This window comes from Lethenteron reissneri, chromosome 32 (genome assembly GCF_015708825.2).
Source record: "Lethenteron reissneri isolate LAM-NWPU_2019-01 chromosome 32, ASM1570882v1, whole genome shotgun sequence".
NCBI classification, from domain to species: Eukaryota; Metazoa; Chordata; class Hyperoartia; order Petromyzontiformes; family Petromyzontidae; genus Lethenteron; species Lethenteron reissneri.
The window spans coordinates 13872487-13895397 of record NC_083810.1 but is presented as its reverse complement, the minus strand read 5'-3'; the positions used below and the strand labels follow the sequence as shown (position 1 = coordinate 13895397).

General features: G+C 44.0%; 1 protein-coding gene across 1 annotated transcript in view; it reads right to left on the bottom strand.

Moving 5' to 3' along the window:
* Positions 1-21205, bottom strand: part of LOC133350081 (AF4/FMR2 family member 4-like) — a 63567-nt gene extending 42362 nt beyond the window's left edge. Inside the window, 1 exon segment of the mRNA XM_061564080.1 lies at positions 20673-21205. Within this exon segment, the coding sequence (XP_061420064.1) occupies positions 20673-20689 (17 nt within the window). The 5' untranslated portion in view covers positions 20690-21205.
* Between the last annotated feature and the right edge of the window lie 1706 nt (positions 21206-22911).

Below are 22911 nucleotides of genomic sequence, written 5' to 3'. Positions count from 1 at the left end.
TTGACTTTAAGGCTTCAGTCCACGTAAAATTACAACTGTCAAATTGTATCAGAAATACCTTCATAGATTGTTCTGTATGCGTAGCGTTTAAAAACGCTCTCAATAAGTGCAGTGTATTTGGTGATGTATCATTTTTAAATCAGTCCTACTGGATTGCAATAAAAAAAAAGGTACGAGTGTTATTTGGCAGCGCGACGTGCAATGTCTTCCATCGCAGATGCTGCAAGGTGAGTTATTCATCCTAACTGCACACAGCATGTGTACAGCCTCCTCCAGAGCACTGCTTTTGCATACCAACGTACAACTTCTTTCGCACGGTGTATCGCAGAGTTAAGCAACTGATTTTGGGAACAGCAATTACGTTAGAAATTGACGTCCAGGTTTTTAAGCCATTCAGGGGCATTGGCTGTAAGCTGATTAATTGCTTTGGCCCTGCCATCATTCAATGGGCTCGGATGAGCAGTCAACAGCTGACCCTGCGCTCCATTGTTCGTTCTTTTATACCCATGCACTATTACGTGAGGCTTAGAGTACCTGAAGTAGTTAAAGAAAAATCTCCGTGGGATGTCACTCTGGTATGTTAAGGAGACATCAACTCTGCTGCAAACTGGCCAGAAATGCAAGGCTCTGCTCATGAATAAATAAAGCAGCGTCTCTGGGCGATCATGGAGATCGGCCAATGGCACGAGCTCTGATGCCGCGACCTTTACACGCGATTAGAAAATATAAAAATAACAACAAAGCTGAGCACGAAATGGTGTAAAAACAAACCCTGTAGAGTACACACCAGCGGAGTGATCCACACTGCATTATATAATTGTCCAGTGACGATTAGTGGATCTGTTGTGACAAAAAAAATTCAACATTGACGATTTAATACAATCGATTTCTGAAGATGTTTGTCAATTTCATGAGCTTCATAACAAAAAAAGTTAAAGGATGAGAAATACACCAACAATCTGCACGAAAATTTCCTTTTCATAATTTGTTTTGTTTCTTGAAAGGATAACCTGACCTTCACAGCATGAAAAACACATTCAATGCTTTGGTTGGTTGTGACAGCTTGCTATAAACACGAATTGACATAAGCCTGAATTACAATATTTGTCAAAACATCATATTACTATAGATGCACTAAAAAATGCTTGTCAGTAATTTAGCTTTTAATGCGAGGACCAAAACCAGTGCATGGATGAGCCCCAGTGCACACGGAAGCCTTCCTGTGTACTCGGACGTGGTGGGACGTGCCCAAGGCTCCGCTTACGCTAATCGGTACAGGCAGCTGGCTCATATGGGGGATGCGCGCTTTGCAGTTTGCAGAGCGATGAGGTCGGCTATGACAACATACCAGATTGACACGTCACGTGTCTCCTACCTATCTATCGAGGCTTTTGATCCTGCACGGCCCAGGTGCAGATCCCCTCTTAAACACAGCTACGTTTGAAGACTTAAAGAAACGAAGAATGCGCAAGGCTTGTGAAAAATGGCATGACCGATGAAACACCCTTGTGATTACTACGAAGACGGAGGACTTTCTCGGTAACCGAACCACAACCCATCGGCGTCTACAACCCAGAGAACATTCGAGAGCCGGGATCAAGGGGAGCCAGCGTTCTAACGCGAGGGAGACTGCGGCAATCATTGTCCATTGACGGCGATGTCCGTGCAGCGAGGCAGGCTGTGTGGGGCAGGTCAGCGTGACCATGAAACATCTGTACTCGTTTGGCTCAGGATTGCAACGAGAATCAATTTAGATTTTTTTTTTTTACAGGTATGTTGCGTGTGCTTTAGCGCTTCGTTAATTAATCACGTGTAATGAGGTGGAACAAAAACTGTGCTTAACCATAATCAGGTTCCTTTAATTTCTATCCTAACCATCTGCTATACGCATACTGCAGACACATAATTGTAGACTAAATATCTACCTATTTTCTCTTGCTAAATATTTGGATTTATCAAAAAAAAGTCAATGTTTCCCCGACTAAAAAGACCATGTGGCAGTGCTTATTGGCTTACAGCCTTGAGGCAGTGGTGGAAATTGTGCATTACTGTCAAGGGTGCCAGGCTATAAGAAAACCAAAATGTTGACTTCCCATAAAGAGGTCCTCATTTTATCATCCCCATAGGGATAAAGCATTGAGTCAATGTCTAATCAAGAATTGAATCTGTCACCTTGTGAATTCTAACTATGTCCAAAGCTAGATTCCATATACATAATATAAAAATTCGGTCAAGGGTTGTACGTATGTTGAACTTCTTTCGCACCGTACGTAGCCAACTACGCCAAAGCAAAGTAACACTTATCTCTGTTGTCAATAATGGATCTCTCTCAGATCCACGAGTCAAATTTTCATTTAATAATGGAGGGGAAGAATATGAAGGTTATCTGCATCATCCTTCAACACTTGTTCCAATGGCAAACACATGTTTTTATATTTAATAACAGATAACTCTAAACCGGCACACCACACCGTAGAGTAGTGGAGACAAGGGCCCTATTAAAATAATATAAATACTACATTGGTAGCTCCTGTCCAAAATGACTTGGAGAATGCTGGTATCAGCTCTACAGATGCGTGTGTCTTAGCTCTGGGTGCAAAAAAAGTTTGGACCTAAAATTAGTTTCCCATAAAACAATGAACCCAGTCAACAGTGACAAACTGAGATGGGAGCGTTCTTTACTTTAAACTTTCGTGACTGCAGGGATTCATATGCTTGGTTCTTTCGGTAAAGTCACGTAGATAAAAAATATATAAAAATAATTAAAACTACAAATAATTGAAAATAATAAAAGCAAAAAAACACAATAAAAACAGTAAAAACAAAAAAAAATCATAAATAGAAAATAATAAAAGCAAAAAACCCACCAATTTATTTATATTTTTAAATTATTTTAATTTTAGTTTACTATTTTTATTGCGTGTTTCTTAGCTTTTATTATTTTAAATGTATTATTTTAATTTCATCTTTGTTTTCTATCTACGTGACTTTACCGAAAGAACCAAGCATATGAGATTGGAGTGGTAGAGTTGGTATACAATTTATTAGCATACTGCCAAGTGAGGTTTTGCTTGACAGGTAATGAGCATGATTATGAGGTTTGACGCAGGCATTTAACTATAATTGTTGCTATAATGTCGATCCAGAGCTCCAAGTGGCACGGCTTGACCATGCACACTGCAGAACATATTTGGAAAACATTGACATGGGGGGCTCCATGGCACGCCCCTTCCAAGTTCTGTAATGTGAAGTCACGGAAAGGTCTAGAAGTTATCTTCCAAGTGCTTCAACAACAACAATGCCCACTGAAGCGCACACCCACATGGCCTTGCAACAAACCGGCAAGTGTCTTTAAACCACGCTGTTAACAAAACCCTACCACCCCTGCCGAAAGATTGGTGCCGTGCAAGTCAATAACGTGATGTAAAAAAAGAAAATCTCACAACAGTTACTCAAAACACCACTTCACTGCAAGGCAGGCAGGCAGCGACAATGGCAACATTAAGTCATACATGACCAGGAAGCCATACGTTTATAAAATACATGCATAAATAGCACAAAAAACACCTCATTGCATTACCAACATATATACAAGCTCCATCGGCTGTGTGAACTAATTCAGAGAACGCAAATTTCAAAACACCATTCCAATTGTTTAGCAACTCACTTTACCTCTACGATTCGAGTCAATGTGGTTGTGTCGTATGACTCATGTATAATCATTGTACGCTTGGTGTAAGTGCCAGCAAGTCCAGCGTGCGTGCGTTTCCCCACGGCGAGAAAGATAGCGTCCAAAAGGGCACGTGTTAGAACAAGATGTGGCCACGCTCGCATACAGTGCACGTGGACTTTCACTCACCACGCATCGTGGTGCTTTCCGTCCCCGTTAAATTAAATGACACACAGGAGGCTATGATGATTGGATCGTGTCTATTATATTTGACCACATTTGACAAACACGCACACCAGCTACACATTTCCAGTACATAAACACATAATATATACAGTACACTGTTGTTTATTCATCAGTGGTCACCACGAGCTGAGGACTGTCAACAGAGATGAGGAAAACCCCATTGCTCATTTCGGCAAAGACAATTTGACTTGTCTTAACATGTACACCATATATGAATGCACATATTAATGCACAAACACTTGAAAATTGGTGTGGACCAATCAGTTTCAAAGTCAATGCATATACTGTCAGAGCGTGTTTTTTATTTGTATTTTCACCACAGGTATATGTGGTTATTGCAGACATGATTCCTTGTAAAAGGTTTCAGTTTGGTGTTTTAACATCTTAACGCCTGTTTTGTTGCCAGAAAAAAAGGGGGAAAACCTATTCTCATATTAGTATTCATGTTTACGAATTTCATATTAAATATTCTGGCTATAAGCAAAGTGGCCTTTCATGGATATCTGTACCTCAAAATGAGCACCGTACGTCCATCACACAGCAGCCCGCCAACCGTAAGTAAACACTTTCCAGGTGAACAAAGGAAGAAGGCAGAGATAAAAATCTGGGCTCTGGAGAAAAATGAAAACTCAGAAGCCATTTCCCTGCACAAGGGCCTATCTACATCCTACGGGGCTATACAAATGTGGGTCCCTGGAGCCAAAAACACCCCACCGTGCCACTAACCATTGGTGGCCCTGCAGCCAACATGAACTGCCATGATGGTGTAGACTTGGAGGCCCTGCCAAGTAAAATTATAATTTGCAGAGCTTTTCCTGTGGGCAGTAAATCATCAACACCACACAAGGAATTCAAAAACAAATCTGTAAGGAATTAGGATTATGCTCACTTGGATTCACGCAACCCTAGCAGAGGCAGTAAGGATCTAATTGTTCAAATCCCCAGAGCGCACACGTAGATTTCACAATAACATGACGGTGGTAATAGGCAGCACACTGCATTATTCAAATCATGTGGCACAATACCTTGTCCTCGTTGGAGAGCTTTAAAAATACACACAACTCATTTCACAATATTCTGCCACCAGTGTTCATGGGCTTGCGACTTTACTAAAGTTTCAGTTTTTTTTTAATAACAAACTCGTTTCGGTGCTCGTACCGACGTCTGCAATGCGTTCCACGTGCAACCCGAGATTATAGCGTCAGACGGCCGTGCTGCGACAGTCCATTGCGACTTGCATAAGCTATTAATTTACAGGCTCGCTCATGAATCTGCATTTAATTATCACATGTGTACGTACAGTTCGAATGCAGGCGAGAGACATGAAAAGCAACACTTTAAAGGAGTTTTTAGAACAGAAATTAGCAGGGGAGTACATTTTGCACGCCTTGCTTACTCCACAACGCCCACACTTCACCGACAGTTTTGGATCATTATTCCGCACTTGTGTTTTCAATCAACAGTGGCCCCTATAGACAAACTTTCCCCTGTCATGCTAATCTGGAATTTCCACTGGTTTTACAGTTAATTTGGCTTAATCGTGGCTTTCCTCGTCAGACAATATTCTCCACGAGAAAAGATGCACTAATAAAGATATTTAAAACTCCTACAAATATCTGGCAAAGGCGGACTTGGGCCAAAGGTGAAAGGAGCAGGTGAACTCCCTTCCCTCTGTTTATATTTCAGGAGCATGTTAGGAAAGTTCTGGGGAAAGTGGGTGGGTGGGGAACGGGAGGGGGCACTGCACATTGAACGAGTCATGAATCAATGATGTCCAGGTGCAGGACTTGTCCATCACCTGGCAGCTATGACCACTAGTGAACTGCAGCCGCCGCATGATTGATGAGTTCGGAGGCGAAGCACGCTAAATCAATTGGGCACGCTGTGTGTGGGACACCTTTGGGCCATACCAGGTGTGGCTCCACTCACAGCATAAACAAACCATTCGCGTCCATCCCTGTTGGGGGGGATGCGTTGCATGTGTTTCCAGGTACAGTCGCTCAGGGATGAACGACCAGCTTATACACTGCAAGAATATTAGACATCTACATATGCCAGCACTCCTAAATTGCTCTGCTGTTGCAATTGTTAGTGCTCTTATAAGTAGTTATTAGTACTCTGACTATTACGAAGTGCGTTTTTAGAGCTTACAAGATGTCACACCGTTCAGCACAAGAGAACCCCCCAACCAGGATTTAAACTCACAACTTTCAGATTCCGAGCAACTCCTCACTGTACCACCGAGCCCCGTGGTCGGATTAGTATTTTAAAAATATTTAAGTACATTTATTACTATGCTTTTGTTTTTATCAAAGGTGGCTATGGTTTTGTTGTTTAAAATGCTACATTTATTACTTACATTTGTAGCACCTATTTATCCTATTCACAGTCTTTTCAAGCAAACTCCACAGCATAAAATCACTGAAAACGTGAAGCAAGCGAGACAGCGAGCAGCACTGCAGATCTTGTTGCTTTATTCGCAATGACCGTCTCCGGTGCACCGTCGGGGTATTTATTTAATGTCGACATTGTGGAAGCAATACGGCTGCCTGCACTGCTTCATTGTGCACGGGGGGCGGGGGTCCTTAGACTAATTGGTGGCCGACTCGCACACAACTAGGCAACAGGAGAGTTGGAAAGGCAAACTAACGAAGGGATTGGCTAGACAATGTTACGTAACAAAACAATGTCTGACACGAAACATCATTCCATTTAAGGTTCTTATCCCTTGGGAAGATGATATAAGTACTACTATTTCGATTGGCTGGCAGCCTTGACATGACAGCTGTATGCTATAACCTGAATATCCCAAAGGGTCCAGAAAGATCGCACACGCAAGTCTTAGAGCTGGCACGACGGACGAGACCCGAAGCACTTGCCACCCGAATTTAAAGTGCCAGTTTCTCGGCTTAAATGGCCGAGCGATCCCGATGTGCCGCACATACAACCGCCGATAGGATGCATCTCTACGAAATCCTTCGGTGACTTTGGATAAGTCAAGCGGGTCATGTGCCGCTGTCGTGGACATGGTAGGCATTCGCAATGAATAAGGCTCCACATAAAGACACAATAGCGTCTTTGCTATGAAGCTGTTTGCAGACTTGCCTTACAAACATGATGTGGTTTGGCTGAGTGAAATTCAATCACGTGTAGAAAATATTCAACCAAAGCAAACGGGACTCCTCCCCTCCCCACCCTCGACGTGTAAACAACAAGCGGTGTGTGGTTTAATGAAGCTATCAAGCTTACAGCTTTGGAAAAAAACAATATAAAGTGTATACTCTAAAAACATAATCCCCGCCAAATAGACGGTGTTTGGCAAACATGTTGAGCCTTACAACAATCTAAAAATGCAGCTGAAAATAAATGCAACATTGCACAACGATTTCGTACACCCTGTGGCGAAAACGTACTCCAAAAACAGAACGGAGTGCCAATATAAACGCACGACCAGGTGATCAGGGATACACATTCTACCGAAAGCACCTTGCCAACAGAATTTCGCCATGTATCCCTGCTTAACAGTCAAAGCATTGGCACGTCCGAGTCCATTCTGGTACCGCTGCTCCATGACGCGGGAGTTCCGTGTTACCAAACGTCAGTTTTAGGACGTGTCTGTCTTTTGAGTGTCAATCTACTTCGCACACCCTCGTATTTAAAGGGGGAGCCACAGAAAGTGCCCCGTGATAACAGCCCCATCTCTTCTGTTCTCAGGGGGTGAAGCTCAGCGCATCTTTTTCACCTGACCCACACACACGCTGCTGCGACAACTATTGAACCGTGCCAGGGTGGCGGTGGTGGTGGTGGCGGCGAGGGGGACACGGGAGATGCCATTGTCTCAAATCCCCAGTGACGGTAAAATGAGTCCGAGTCAGACTGTGGCACACCTGGCCCTGCAACAGATGTGCTGTGCTTCGTTCGTCGTAGACTGTGCAGAAGGAATGGCAAACCAGATGGCATTGATAAGCATTCTCCCCTGTATCACTGCTGGTCACCATTTAAAGATTAAGCGGCAGAAATGCTGTAGTTTGGTACGATCGTTCTGCAGCCAATAAAACGGAGCACGGGCTTAGGGGCCGATATTGAAGATTAAAAGGATCACGGGGCCACCAAACTTCTTGATTAGGGGGGATGCACGGGCAGTGCTTTTGATAATTTGAAACCAGCTGGTGATAGAGAAGCACCCAAAGAAACCCACCTGCCTAGAAGTTGCTGTATGTGGCACGGCACCAGCCACACTCTGCTGCATGTGCTACAGAAGATCACAGCAAACAGATAACAAAGAGCGTGCCCTGTGCAGGGAGTGATATGCATGTTACAAGCAGAGGATCCATTCTCCATGCCTTACTTTTGGATTGCAAAGTAAAATCTTTGTGTTACAGTGTAAGAATGATGTGTTCAGATACTAACCCCAGAAATTGAGATTAAACCCAACCGGAAAAAAATAATGCAAATGAATAGTAATTGTGTCGGATTTTACAATGTACGGATGTTGAACTTCTTTAGCACCATACGTAGCCAACCGCGCTGATCGGATGCCAAACGTCCCGTCGTGCGTGTGCATCTGCACCTTTATACGTTGACCTCACCTCGCGTCAAGCAAACATAACTATTAATACCGCTCCCAGCTGGCACGCACAGCTCTGCAGCATGCTGCTACGCATCAACCAGAACACTCAGTACCGCTCTACGTTTATTACGCATCAACCAGAACACTCAGTACCGCTCTACGTTTATTACTTCGCGACTGGCCAGCTTAATGACGATACACTGTACACCGATAGGTGCACACTGTACACCGGCACTGTGCGCACTGTACACCGACACTGTACACACATTGGTGTGGACCAATCAGTTTCAAGGACAACGCATTTATTATCAGAGTACGTTTTTTGTTTGCATTCTGACCACAAGTATTGTGGTGAATGCACACGTGACTACTTGTAAAAGGTTTCAGTTTGGTGTTTTAACATCTCAACACAGCTGTTTTGTTGCCAGAAAAGGGGGAAAAAACCTATTATCACGATACAGCGTATACTGATACAGTACACACTGTACACAAACACGACACGCGCGGTACCGATACAGTGCACACTGTATACAGGCACGATACACACTGTACTGATACAGTACGCACTGTATACAAAAACGATACACACTACTGATACAGTACGCACTGTATACAGACGCGATGCACTGTACGGGCACAGTACACACTGTATACAAAACGATACAAACTGTACTGATAGTGCACACTGTACACTGATAGTGCACACTGTACTGATACAGTACACACTGTATACAACCACGATGGCAAAGTGGTTTTGACGAGCGCACCAAATGCGAACTTCAATGCCTTCATTAAACCAATTAACCACGTAACGATCTAAACAATGTCACCGCAATCCCACTGACCGCCAACGGCAAGTGAAGACGCATGACATCACAGTCTTGCTATTGTTGCAACACTGTATCATTACTTATTACTTCATCAAGGCCGAGGCTTAGCAATGACATTTTGCCGCATCAAGACTTCCCTGGGGTCCGAAAGTGGCCACGAGACTGCGCCGACACTGCCAGGAGAGACTTTCAACAGCGTCTCGTTCGCGATGGCACCGAAGATGATCCATTTCATTTACATTGTTATAAGCACCTGCATTGCATCGTAGTTTAAATCACTACACTGTGTGTTTAGCTGTATATGCATGAATATATAAACTCTCCAATTATCCATCCATCTGCCGGCACTTGTGATTAGCTTGCGCGTGACGCCACGTGGGCTTGAGAATGATGTCAGAGAACAATGATCATGCGCCGAATACAATGGTTGCACGTTTTTACACAATAAAGTAGCTGCAGATTTCAAAATTAAAACAATTCCCTTCACCTTCACCACGCTAAGATGTGTGGAGCAGGTGCGAGGGACTAAACAATGCTATTTCACAGGTATCATCCACCAGCTGAGACCAGCTAAAACAACAAACATAGGCCAGTGTCTAAAGCACGACTCTGGTTGTCATCACAAAGTTACATCACCGAGCATTGAGGCCGCCACGCCGCATGACGTCACAGTGCCGTGCTCATGGCGGCATGCAACTAACAATGGCACATCCGACTGCACCGTCGTGCTGTACATAGCAGGACTGATGCCCCCCCCACCACCACGTTGCTTGGCCAGGGCAGGGCGGGCAAGGCAGGCGGTGGGCGGGCAAAGCTACCCCGGTGATCGCCGGGCTAAAGGGCCCGTGGCAAACTGTACACGTAGACGCCAAACTCTGCCGCGCCAGGGTCACTTGGCCGCGGCGTCCTATTGCAGGCACCTGTAGTTACATTACCACCGGTGCCCGCATACCTGTACGAACACAGGCACACTCACGCCAGCCAAACCCCTGTAGTTACATTAGCGGTGCCCGCATACCTGTACCAACACAGGCACACTCACGCCAGCCTAACCCCTGTAGTTACATTAGCGGTGCCCGCATACCTGTACCAACACAGGCACACTCACGCCAGCCTAACCCCTGTAGTTACATTAGCGGTGCCCGCATACCTGTACCAACACAGGCACACTCACGCCAGCCTAACCCCTGTAGTTACATTAGCGGTGCCCGCATACCTGTACGAACACAGGCACACTCACGCCAGCCTAACCCCTGCTGGAAGTGCCCCGAATTCTACGCGCACTGCACTGCTTTGTGACACCAGCCTAGACACGCCGGCCTTGGCGCGCACCCCCCCCCCCCCCACCACAGCAGCAGTCCATAAACACCGCACATTTCTAATTATTAGGAATTTAAAAATGTGTCCCACGCCCCCCCTACTAGTGACTCAATTCGCCGTCATGACTCGGGTTCACGATTCTAATAAAGAATATTTCAGGTCTTTTTTTCCTCTTCAGGTCGTTCCACGAATGCAAAGGTAGCGTTTGCATAATTCCCGTAAATTATAATTATCAAACAATTGTTAGATGCAGGGCTGTATAAGTGTGATGGGTGTATAAGTGTGATGGGTGAACAGAACTTTAAAGTTTTTGGGGCACCTCTTTAAATATTCAGTTCTTACCATGTACTGTCTTAATACCACCACCCATCCTCAATGTCAAACATCTCATTGTTATTCACCTTGGTTATTTTCAGTTTTTAATGTGATATAGGAATTTGAATGCTAAGATTAATATACAAGTTTAATTTTGGCCTGTAACTGCTGGTAAAACACAGTTATGTTGTGATATCGATTACCACTGTAGGATTTAGTATAGTGCCAAAGTATTGCGTCTAAGCATCATAATCTATTTTTGGGGGTCCATTAAAATTTGAGGCCCCCAACTGCTGCCCCAAAAGCGTGATTTAATGCGTGCATCAGGAGCGTAAGAACTAATATTAATTGTTGAAACATTATGTCCTTGACGACTCAAGCATCTTTATTTTGTGTCACAGGGCACTGCCGTGGTGGATATGTTTAAACCTCGATGTCATCATTCCAGAGGGTTGATGCGGAGAACTTGTTGAGGACCAAAGTAACACCATCGGGCAGGATTGACGTTATTTTTAGCAACACCATCGCTGCCAACCCCCACCAGCATGAATTATTTTGCGAAAGGAATGAGCCCCAGTCCGTTGTCAGACTTGCTCGTGTAGGTGCGACAGCAGAACACAAGCACTCACCACAAGATGCCAGGGTAAAGGCTAATTAAACCCCATGCTGGAAATTACAACACTACCTCATAAAATGCAGTACTTACAACGGCTCTCTCGCTCTTAAAATTAGGGCTCTAACCATCCCCAAGTCACTGCTCCAGTGGGGGATGGAAAAGCTAATAAATAAATTACACTTTCATAGCCGATCATCGCGGAAGTGGATTCAGGATATTTGTGATATCAATTGGCATGTGCCCGTTACACCGATCGGGCTTGACAGGTCACAATTAACACGAAGCTATGGACCGCATTCAGGAAGAGGAACGTGTGCAGGACGGGGGAGGGCAGGCGACTGAGGACAACCACAATTGGAGGTCGCATCAACAGCTCGGCAACCAAGGGGGGAAGACCTAAAGCCAAATGGTGATGCCGATGAGATTAAGAGCGGACTTTGGAGGTTGGGTGTCGACTGCGCAACAGCTGCGGGAAGCGGCAGCAGAAAGAGATGACGCGTTGTTTTTTCGCATCAACAGCAACATTGGGCCACAGTGACCTCTTAACCTTTGAGTAGAACAGTCATGTGCTAGCCTTGGATAATGGAATGGTGTTCACCGCTCGGATGCACAAAGAACAACTCGAAGGGCACAGAGCGGGCAATCAACAAGTGCTTCATAAACTACCCAGGGCCCCGTAAGGCATGCCGTTTACTGTGCAGTAAATTTCACCAGTAAACTTTACACTTTTGAGGACGGTAGGGGTCAAGGAGGTGACGGAGAGGCTATGCCCGTCACTGTATGGCCTCGTGTGGGGGCTCAGCCTGTAACCCGGCGAGGGTTTCCTGCAGGTCAGCTCAGTCTGAAGAGGTAAATAAAAATAGAGCTTGGCTAATGCGAGAGAGCAGGAGTGGTAGCTGGCCACCCACCGAGCTCTCCCTCCTCCCTCCCTCCCTCCCACCACTTGTGTGCCAGGCTGCAGAGGGATATTTATGTCGGTGGTGTCATGGCATTGGCTCTAAGGTTGTATAGTGAAAGAGTTGGCATGCCAGCACGGATCAATTAATGAAACGCATCGCTCTATCCGATGTGGCTGGAATAAAATGAGAGGCTTGGGGAAGAAACCTACTTCCTCTGCGTGTTACTGTACAGCATAAAGCCGCATTATTGTACAGAACAACAACTTCTAATGTTGGGGCCAACATAGCAAGAAGAAAAGTTCAAAAGATTTAAAGGCTAAGTAGTATAAGAATTTCATGAGTTGCAGTTTGGACAATAACTTTAAGAACCGAGATGTAATAACTGCACCAGTATGGTGTGAACATAATTGTTGATAAGTAAAGAAAGCCTTTCACACGAACACATGCTAATACTACTGGGGAAATCCGTTTGGGCCGTTACGTACATATCCACAGATAATACATCAGTACTGTACATGGCAAACTCAACCGCTGCAGCTAATCAAACGAATGAAATTAATACAAATACATTATAATACAAAATATTCTTTTTTTGGGTAGAAAATTTTTACTTATATTTGTGCCTATATTTTGGTGGTGGTAAAGGTGCAGCCCTGCAATTTCTTGCTCGGAGCACTGCTGGTGCAAAGGGTCTCCTCGAGAGAGAGCCCCTGTAAGAAGGTGTGTTGGCATGCTCTTCGACTCTGGGCAAACTTTTGGAAGTGGGAGTACCCTCACTTTATCCCACCGCACGCGCCCTGCTAATCGACTAACCGTAGCTGTACATTTACGTTGCTGGGTGGAAAGAGGTGAGCCGGGTGGTGGTGGTGGTGGTGGTGGGATTTAGGACAATTTCGCTTAATTTCAACTGCTGCACCAGCGGATCAAACTGGCAAACCTCGAGATTGCAAGTCCAGTGGGGTGGGACCATTCCACCACGGCAACATGCCATTGTCAAAATGTACACCAAGCTGCTATTGGTAGGGTCCATTGATGTTGACGCTCGGCCTTCTTTAATACATTTTATTTTGTACTACCACGTACCCTGCATGCGTGGATTGGCTAGGCAACCACCAACAAGCATTCCCGAAGGGTAGTATTTTTCATGGCAGGCTTTTATAAAACAACTCGCACAGACACACACACACGTGTACAGAATGTTCTGCATAAGTGGCCTGTTATGGTTTGTGCAAGCATGTTCCTGTGTGCCCAACTGACCTCAATAAAAAGCACTGCCAAGAGCCCTTGACCAATCATATTCGCATTCCAAAGGCTGTTAGCAGCCATGCGCTGTGCAGTAGAAGGCAAACTCTACCCAATCTGTTTTATTCTTGAGTTTAATATGTTTTCACGTCATGTATTTATAGCACACTTAACCGTGCGGCAAGCGTTTTACGGAGCATTGAAAAACCCAACCAAATTCAGAGGCCATTATTTATCATGATGCCATTATTAGACCCAATAATATTTTATTTAAAGTATTTCCCTTTCATACACCTTTATTTCGCTACATCGCGTTGCACTTCCTCAACAACACACGGCGGTTAAACCTCAATTAAAAAAAGACCGTCGATAAATAGCGACAAGCGCAAATAAGACGGTTGAACAGAATGCATTCAAACTAATGCATTGCTGTTGACATGCCTTTTCGGTGGTGCGATTATGATAAAGATGTATCCGAAATCAACGGGGAGGCTGCAGAAGTTGTGTTCTGGGTCATATCCAAACAGTGCAGCTTGCGTGTATATAAAGCACACGGCGCTGATGCCTCCAGGCGGCTTAAGGGCGGTGTCATTCCCATCGCTCCCCACCCCCCACTTTCGTTTCACTGCCCTCCATTTTCATCCAGTCGGTGGCAGCAGCAGCAGCAGCAACTGAAGCCAACTTTTCGGCGTGCAGAAGAGGTGTGCTGGGTGGTGGTGGGGGGCTAAGAGACTAAACACAGTACGCAGCATTTACCCAAAATCTCCGCGAGCACTCGAGCAATTATTTCCTAGTTTTTACGGCATTCACCTGCACATCTTGTAAATGCAGCCAGCCAGCCGCCCAAACAATGGACGAAGAAGAAGCAATGAACACGTTCTTCGCCTGATATCTCCCATGCGCGTCTGGCCACTTAGGAGGCGTTGTAGGACGCATGGGATTATTTTGTCACGAACCAAGGACATGGATATTGTTGTCCACCGAGTGAGACCTACTGCGGTTCCCGCCCACCAAACACCAAGCTTGCAGTGCATCATGGATCGGTTTCAAAACTCGTGTTTTGGGGTAAACAACTATTTTACGTCTGCCAATAGACAAAAATGTGCAACAACAAAAACGTCCGCGGAATAAGAAAACAATAAAGATCGTGAAAGATGTTTTATACGGTAAGGTTTAAATGTGTCAACATTGATCATGAGATGCAAATCGGTTTTAAATGGGTTTCAAACTTGTTCCACAGCTATAACAATTATTGCACAAAGGTCTTTTTGTTGGGCCGCCTTGCCCCGTTTGTTTTGATGATCTGTGTGTGTGTTTCACAGTCAAGGGGGAGGGTTGTCCGGCCTGAAAAACTAAATAAATAAAGAAGAGAAAGCGAAAAACACACCCCTGATTGTGACTCTACTGTAAGTGGCCTCTTTTTTCTTTCACATCCTCGTGATCACTGCGAAGACGAAGATGAAACTGAACTCCAACCCAGAGAGCAAACGGCAGCGCTCCTGGCTTGCCAGTGGCTCGCACTGAGCGACACGCAACACTCAATGATTGATCACTCCGCCGCGGCTTTATGTCCATGTTCTAATGCAAATGAGATTATGTAACGACGAGCTCACAGTCTCGCGGAGCTTGATACCAGACTGGACATGTAAATGAGTTGTTTTTGCCCAAAGGCCCCTACGGGCAAGAGGATTTTAAAATGAATTAATGATAATGCAACTAACACAAATCTGGGGAAAAAAATTCAATATGCGCATTCTCAAACAGAGAGGAAAAAACACCGCTCAACTGGTTCTCTCGGCTACTCGGCCTGTTTATATTATTCCGGAAAGTGTTAGTCACTGTATTGTGTGACGTTTTAAAAGTTTATCCTCAAACGTAGCCAACTGGAAGTACAAAAGAACAGAGGCCAGGGTTTAGGCTCGAAATCCTTGCCTCCAAGTAAAAACAACACATGCATTTCCCAGTCTCTTGACAGAGCTTTACAAACCAGAAAAGTTCACCAAGAACACCAAGCTGTTCATCCGTGAAACCTCCAGGAGGACTCTGGCCGATCCACAGCATCGGAGCGCCCGAGTTTAAATATCTACCGCATCTCAAACAGCAGCGGTGTCATCTTGCAATTACACATTCAGCCCCAGCCCCGCAGCTTGAGGTCTTTGCGGCCGTTTTTTGGGGGCCAAGAAACCGCACTGCAATCACCCCACTACTTGCACCCTGGAGAGACATTTTGAACAACCCACTGCATTTTGGCGGCAAGCCCTTCTTAAGTATTCGGTTTGATACCCTGACACCCAGATCCAATTACTGGCATTAGCGCCACATATTTGTCCACAGCTCTTGGGGAAAAAATTACGGTCCTATGAATGCAGTGCAATTCATCATTCCTACACTAAAGTGGACAGCGTGCTGCACAAAGTAAATTGTGTGTATCATCAAAATGTGTGTGTTTTTCCTCTCTTCGTGTATTTCATGGAGACACTTGATGCACTTAAGTACTGAAAATCCAGCAGGCCGGGGAAACGAAAGCAATGGCAATAGCAGCCATTTTGTTTCATTTCTAGAAAATGATTAGAGGTCAAAGTGTCTAAGGTAAACAGTTGTTACGCAAGCACTGCCACACGGAAAAAAATACCCTTCTGTGTCCAGTGTAAATGTGTAGCTCAAATGTAATGCACCTGTCCACATAAAATAGTGTCGCTTCAGAAATGTAACGAATGTACAAGCAAAAATGTGCATCGTTTTATTGCTACTGACTTGCTTATACTGGGAAAATCATGAAAGTCAATTGATAACAACGTAGTTACATACATTCATGCTATTTGTCCAATCAACATTCAGTGAATTAAGTGACCCTGTATGATGGTCAGAACATGTGCATGACTGACATGCAGTGACTCGGTTGCTTGTAATAGCACAATTATTTTAAATCAATGACTGAGAAAGCAACATGACAAATATGCCCTTTTTCATAACCCTCACGTAAGACACTACAGTATGGTGGACATTGTGGAAGATATATTGTTATTAATACTCTACACAATAGGAGCTCTAAGGCCACCAGTCAACATAGAATTACTAATCTAGAAAATTGATTCTTGGCGGTTTAAATAAAGAGAAGCAGAGTGGCTTACTCTGGCACGGCTCAAACTTATATGCAGAAACACAAAAAAAACAGAATAATTTAAGACAATTAAATGTCGAGCAGTAATCTGGATTATTAATGAAGACTTTGTCCTGGCTTTGAGCCCAGTGTTTGGATTTTGGGAATATTGTTTTCTTGATAATTCCTGCGGTATTCCCAGGGCAATGCTGGGAATGGAACTGCTTCTTGTTTTTTTATGGACACATACACAGGCCATATCTCAGTGCGTGTCACGTCACCTTCGGCCTCTTTCCTGCAGGCGTGTCCTACAGACACATCCGGTATCTCACTGTTTAATGCTGAAAGCAGCAGCAGCAGCAACAAAGCAGCTCCTGGCTCCCGTCGAAATGCTTTTGGGAATGTGAAAATCAAGGACCGCAGATAGCTGCTAGAAAACCTCAGCAGCACATACGACATCAACCATGTAAAATGAGCAAGGCCTGTGTTTATAAGGGTGTTGCATAAAATGTGGTTGTATGTAAGCGAGTTCTCACGTCCATTGGCCTCTAAAACCAGAAGTAATGGGTAGTAGACTCTCTCACATTAACAATGTTCTCTGTTTTGGTTGGAATGAAGCCAAGTCGTACCAAACCGTTCAGGACACTCTGCTGCGATCACAACGATCGGAAAACCGCACAACGCAAGCTCCGGCACAAAGCACACATCTACTGTTACGCCTCACCTTTGGAAATTAAGCACAATGATCGGAAACCAACTAAATAAAACTGTTTCTACAGTAAATACCCACCACATAAGGGAGGTAAATGAAATTCATCTCCAATGGATATACATCAGTTTACATAAAAATGCACAGGCTCTCTTGACAACATATACAGCCATTAAACGTGAACACAGCGATGAAAAAGGAGCTGTCAACACGTTTATGTAGATACGTCACAGATTATGTATGAGACTTACAGAATAATGCAAAAAACGCACTGCACCCTTGTCCCCAAGATAACAACTATAAAATGGATGCTGCCATTTAGTTGATGGCTCAAACTACTGATGAAATCATATTAAAAGTTGCAATCCATTAAAGATGCAATGGTATTTCAAATGAGCAACAGGCTCTATTATTGTGTATTTATGATAGTCGACGTTTTTTGTATCTTTGCTTTCAACTAATGGTGAGAAAACACACAATTGCGTGCTATTATTTTATTATGCACAACGTAGAATGATGAAACTCGATTCAACAAGCTGCTATTTGTGAATTACAGCATGAATTGAATCTGAATCCTTTGTGTGCCCTTCCTTACACTGGCTGCTTTTCCAAATCCATGAATGTGCCTACAACATTGTCATGAATACCGCAGACATGTACAGAATTACGAGCATCCAACAAAGACATCTTCCATCCTAACCACAAACCTCCTCTTTTCCACTCATTCACCTCCCACTCATCATCCATCTTCCCTTTCATACCACCCTCATCCCCCTGCTTTGCCACTTCCTTTCAACTCCTCCAACATCCAATTGCTCCCATGACTCTGCCTGGTCTCACAAGTCCTAACTAGCCCCCACCCCTACTACCAACCCCAGTTCTCTCAATCACCACCAGTCTGACAGATCATTTATTGTTCTTTCCCTTCATCTCTTCTTACTAACCCATTACAATCCTGGGGCTTGTGGCTTGTCACAACCATCAAATCTTCAATTTGCAATCCACCACTTCACCTTTGGGCCAGAGCACCAAAGCCATCTCCGTCCACCCATCACACTTCTCTGAATCCTTCACACTTCTCCGAATCACTCATCACATCCGCGTTCAACATGCGTGCCACCCTTGCCGTTGACTTTTTCACAACCGCACTCAGTATACACAAGCCAAGTCACCCACAATCACATCAACAAACAGGATACCCTCACACAATCCTCTTAATGTCACCTATTGGGCCCTTCCTCTCTTCGCGCTATCTGTTGCCAATCCATCTGTGCCACCTGCCTGGCGTCCACCACCTGACCCATCTCGATAGGGCTGGGACTAACATTGTATCCAAAAGCTTGTAAAAGAAAGCCCTGCCAAGGAAGGAACACTTGTCCACAAGGGGTAGAAACGTTATCCACACCACCACCCCCCATACTCCATGGGCCCCAAACAAGATATTTCACTTGTTACCACCTGGAGGTGGCAAAAGTTTGCTGTTTTCCAATATATTTATATGGCCAATAAAAGTTAATTATAACCATTTGAAATGAGTGTGTTATAACATAATTCACCTTTTTAGACGTAAATTAATCGGTACAATTTAAGTTTGATACCTTTGGTGGTACCAATTCCTGCTCTGAAAAATTGCATACCAATGGCATGGGCATGAGACGGTTTACATGGCATTTAATAATACACAAATGCATCGATTAAATGGGACACATTCATAATAGGCGACGTTTCGGGCAATGGCGCTTCTTCATAGCACATCCTTCATAGTGCTAGTATGGCCCATTGTCCGAAACGTCGCCTATTGTGTAGGTTTACTTTCAAGGCAGTGTTATTGCCAGAATGTGTTGCTGTGTTGTGCGCCACTGTCAAAGTACTTTTACCAAATAATTAGATTATAACCGATTGTTATCCTCGAATTGATCATATACTGATTCATGTCAATGCTCTGCAGAGGTTATGACGTTATATTTAGGCTAACAGAGTGAGCACTGTATTATAGGGTCATAACAGTGAGAAACAATACCAACAAGTCAGTAACAATTAAATGAAAAATGTGATTCTGAAATTGAATAGCAACCCCAAATGGTGACAGTTAATCTAATTGCAGGGAGGATGAACTGTTAAATGCCTTCTGTTTGCATCACCACCATGATACCTACCATCACAATTTCATAGCCACCAGGAACATCAGTTCCAACACAAGAAATGAAGATCATAAAAGCAATGCCTCTAAATAACCTCCACACCACCGCTGTTACCTCACTTATCACCTCCACCAAGACTCCTGACATTATTGCCACCACCTCGTTGACATGGTAGCCATACAGTCATCAGCACGACCAGCAAGCCTCCTACACTACCATCCTAAAAACTACCTCGACTATTCTGCCAGTGAAAACATAATTGCCCTCACCACCTCATAATTCCTCATTAGGACCTCCAAAAGTACCATCTTCTCTTGGCATCACAAGAACCACCACGACTTCCACCACCGACGTTCAACATCTATCCTCCACCATGTCACCTCCACTCTCATTAACATGACCTCCAACAACTCCATCATATTGCATCCACCAACAACCATCATCTGAATTCCACCACCACCTTGCCTTCACGACCATTACCTCTGTACCTCGAACGCCCACATCCACCATTAAACACCACCTCAGTATTAACCACCACCAGCATTTCACCCCGCTGTCTCCAATAATAAAACCAACACCATCTAACATCATTCATCACCATCCTCCCACCTTCATTACAATTATCAGTGCCATCAACCACCATCTATCAACCATCACTATAACTCCACCTTTTATAACCACGATCTTCACCACCATCTTACCTCCACGGCATCATCTGACCACCACCATGTCGCCTCCACTTTCTCGTGCCACGGACTACAATCTCACAACAACCACATCCATCAACCTCATCAACACCACCTCCACATCACCACCAAACCACGTTCACCTCCCACCACCACCCTCACACCGCCACAATAACCACGACCATCGGTGACCGTCACCCATCGCACCAGCACCACAAACACCGCCAGCAAAACACAATCACGGCCTCCAGCACCACCACCATCACCACCATCACCACATTCACCACCACCACGACCACCACCACGACCACCACGACCCCGACGCTACCTTGAGCACGAAGCCATGCTGAGCTCCGCGCCGCCCTCACTCCATCACACGCCACCGCCGCCGCGTCCCCTCCAGCTGCCCGAGGCCAGGTCCGCGGCGGCGCTCTGCCGGCCCGTGTCCCCCCCCCACCGTGAAGACGACAAGCAGCAGCAGCAGCAGAGGAGGCACGGACAGACACCCTCGGCGCCAGACAGAGACTCCGATCAGCTCCCGCCGCAGCTGCCCCCGGGGTTGCAGCCCTCGGCCCCCCTCACCAGAGCCCCCCTTTCACGGTCCGCTCGCCGCCAAACCGGGCCGGCTCGAGGGTTTCCCCTCACCGCCACCGCCCCTCGCCGCCTTCGTTAGTCTCCTATCGCTTTAGACGTCGTCGTTGTTTTTGTTGTTAGGATTCAAATAATAACAACGACGATGATGATGATGATGATGGTTCTTGTTGTTATTGCCGCCACCTCCGCCGGTTGCTTTGCTGCTGCCGCCGCCGGGGCGGCTCACGTCTCCGTCGCTGCTTCGCTCCGCGCCGCCCCGCGGAACGCTCCGCGCGCACGAGCCGGGACTACTTTACAGCCATCCTGGCCATGGCGGACCATACCAAGTGGCGCCCCCCCCCCCTGCCTCACCTCCACTCACTCCAGTAGGGGTGGTGTGGTCAAACTAATCAATAAAAGTAATGCTAATGCGTGGTACGATATGAACTACGCAACAAGCATGAATTATAATCTGATTTTAACTATATGGATTTAGACATCTCAGCGAAAGTTACTGTAGGTAATTAGTTTTTTAGTCGCGTTGTGATTGAGCACCCCTTGGATGTCTGCGGAGAGGGCCAAGGTGGACGAACCCGCGTTGCTACGCGCGCGGTGACGTCACCGTTTGTTGACCGCCGCGTGGCCAATCAGCGCGCGAGGCGAGTGCCGACGTCACCGCCCGGGGTAGGAGCTGAACCTGGGCTGAGATTGGCACTAACACTCGTTATAGTTTTATAGTTATAACTTGTTATATAGTTATTACTTGTTATATAGTTGTACACTACACTAGTTATATAGTTATAACTTGTTATACACTTGTTATAGTTTTATAGTTATAACTTGTTATATAGTTATAACTTGTTATATAGTTATACACTACACTAGTTATATAGTTATAACTTGTTATACACTCGTTATAGTTTTATAGTTATAACTTGTTATATAGTTATTACTTGTTATATAGTTGTACACTACACTAGTTATATAGTTATAACTTGTTATACACTCGTTATAGTTTTATAGGTATAACTTGTTATATATATACTACTAGTTATATAGTTATAACTTGTTATACACTCGTTATAGTTTTATAGTTATAACTTGTTATATAGTTGTACACTACACTAGTTATATAGTTATAACTTGTTATATACTCGTTATAGTTTTATAGTTATAACTTGTTATATAGTTATTACTTGTTATATAGTTATAACTTGTTATATAGTTGTACACGACACTAGTGTTATAGTTATAACTTGTTATACACTCGTTATAGTTATATACATATAACTAGTTCTAGTTAAACACTAGTTATAACTATAACTTGCTATAGTTATACACTACACTAGTTATACACTAGTTATAGTTATACACTAGTTATTGTTATACACTACACTAGTTATACACTAGTTATTGTTATACACTACACTAGTTATACACTAGTTATTGTTATACACTACACTAGTTATAACTTGTTATAGTTATACACTAGTTATTGTTATACACTACACTAGTTATACACTAGTTATTGTTATACACTACACTAGTTATAACTTATTATAGATATACACTAGTTATTGTTATACACTACACTAGTTATACACTAGTTATTGTTATACACTAGTTAATGTTATACACTACACTAGTTATACACTAGTTATACAATAGTTATTGTTATACACTACACTAGTTATACACTAGTTATTGTTATACACTACACTAGTTATACACTAGTTATACACTAGTTATTGTTATACACTACACTAGTTATAACTTATTATAGATATACACTAGTTATTGTTATACACTACACTAGTTATACACTAGTTATTGTTATACACTACACTAGTTATAACTTGTTATAGTTATACACTAGTTATTGTTATACACTACACTAGTTATACACTAGTTATACAATAGTTATTGTTATACACTACACTAGTTATACACTAGTTATACAATAGTTATTGTTATACACTACACTAGTTATACAC